Below are 1,932 nucleotides of genomic sequence, written 5' to 3'. Positions count from 1 at the left end.
AGCCCAAAGTTAAGTCCTATTACTAAGAAAAAAAAAAAAATTTTTTTTTTTTTTTTTAATGTATTAGGTACAGGGTATCACTACACAGCTTGGACTCATAGTAATCCTCCTGTTTTTAGCCGTCCCAGCACTGGGATTACGAAAAAAAAAATTTAAATACATATTTTTTAATATTATTAGCTGTTCAGAGAAACAGCCACATGTAAACAACTACCTGTTATAGTAATTACTGTAAGCTAAAATAATTTGGCCCTGGAATAAATGAACCTATTACATTAATACTTTCTTTATAAAATTTTATTTTATTTGCTTTCCTTATAAAATTTTATTTTTTGGAGGGAGGGGGATGCAGTTCAATGGCACAGCATCTGTCTATTAGTAAGTACATGATCCTAGGTTCAATTCCCAGTACCAAAAAAAATTTACTTTTTAATTGAAATTACCCTTCCTACTTTGATGTCAGTCTTTCAATTAACACCAGATCTTACAATTTTGTTCTTTGTGTTTCAATTAGCAACAGAAAGTTAACTTCTGTCTCCTCCATCTCCTATTTCCACTTTTCTAATGATTCATAATATCAAGAGATCTGAGTTCTCCCGATATATATAAGGAACAGTAAAATCAAAGAAGAATTCAGGGAAGAGTTCTAAAGAATTTTAAACCCAGGACTTTTGAGTCAGAGGTACAGTTCAATGGCACAGAACCTGCCTGGCAAGCATGAGGTCCTGAGTTCAATTTCCAGTGCCCGCCCCGCAAAAAAAAAAAAAAAAACCAACACCCAGGACTTCAAGACTATCTATATGCCAGGCCTCTTGCACATACTTGGGCCATACAGACAGCTAGCTCCAGGCCAGACCTCAGACCTATCTCCAAAAAAGTTGGAAAAAATATTAAAGATTATATTAATAAAAAGTTTATCAGATCCTTTATAAAAATACAAAAATAAAATACCTGTAAAAAACCGTAAACTGGATGTTTATTATATTTAGTCATGTATGTTGCACCAAGTCTAGTGTTCTTTAGTTATAAAACTCACTTTCTGACATTCCTTTTCCTGGAGTCCTCATAACACAAGTAAGGAGCACATGTTCTCTGTCTTTCTAGTCTTTTCAAAAGCACCAGGCATCTTCTGTTAGGTGATCTCAGGTAAATTACTTAACCTTTCTATTCTCAACTACAACATGAGAATGGGTTGGGTGGGGTGGTGCACACCTGTAACCCCATCACTCCGGGACTAAGGCAGGAAGATGGCCATGAGTTCAAGGGCAACCTGAGCTACAGAGTGAGTTCAAAGCCACCTGGAACTATACATACACACACACACACACACACACACACAAACCAGAATGAAAAGTCAACTCCCTACTGAGTGGTTAATTACATGAGAACACAGTTAAGGTCCAGGGGCCGCTCAATAAGTTCCATGTGGCATCTTGGCACTCAGGAATGCTATGTGCAGGGCGTGGAAGGTTTTGGCCCACAGAGAGCTGCCAGCACTACTTAATGTTAGTGGCAAGACATCCACACTACAGATGATAGTCCTCTGGCTTGAAGGCATGGAAACATCCCTGCTGCTGAGATCACAGGTTGGGAAGGCATACCTCATGACCTATGATAGTCCAGCCACACGAAGAGTCACTGTCGCTGGAATTCTCAGACATTGCTCAGGCCTGCAAACACAAGAACACATGGGACTTGTAAAACTCTAGGTGATGCTCTACAGGTGACATTGGATGACAAGTGGCTTATTACCTCTCATAGCACCCTTACCACTCGGAGCACAATGGCACTGTGCACACATGACCAACAAGACAGGCTCCTAAGGCCAGGGAGGCTCAAGAAAGAGCTGCCAGGGCCAGGGAGATAGCTCAGCAGCTTAATCACCTGCCTGGAAAGCACAAGGTCCTGAGTTTGCGCCCCACTATGGGGGAT

At 40.3% G+C, this 1,932-nt stretch overlaps 1 protein-coding gene across 1 annotated transcript in view; it reads right to left on the bottom strand.

Moving 5' to 3' along the window:
- Ccpg1 (cell cycle progression 1) overlaps window positions 1-1,932 on the bottom strand; it is a 33,775-nt gene that overhangs the window by 21,914 nt on the left and 9,929 nt on the right. The window contains 1 exon segment of the mRNA XM_023724098.1: window positions 1,602-1,670. Coding sequence (XP_023579866.1) covers window positions 1,602-1,661 — 60 coding nt within the window. The 5' untranslated portion in view covers window positions 1,662-1,670.

This window comes from Octodon degus, unplaced genomic scaffold (genome assembly GCF_000260255.1).
Source record: "Octodon degus isolate 3935 unplaced genomic scaffold, OctDeg1.0 scaffold00105, whole genome shotgun sequence".
In the NCBI taxonomy this organism is placed as follows: domain Eukaryota; kingdom Metazoa; phylum Chordata; class Mammalia; order Rodentia; family Octodontidae; genus Octodon; species Octodon degus.
The sequence above is the reverse complement of the archived record's forward strand: the minus strand, read 5'-3'. Positions and strand labels throughout refer to the sequence as shown.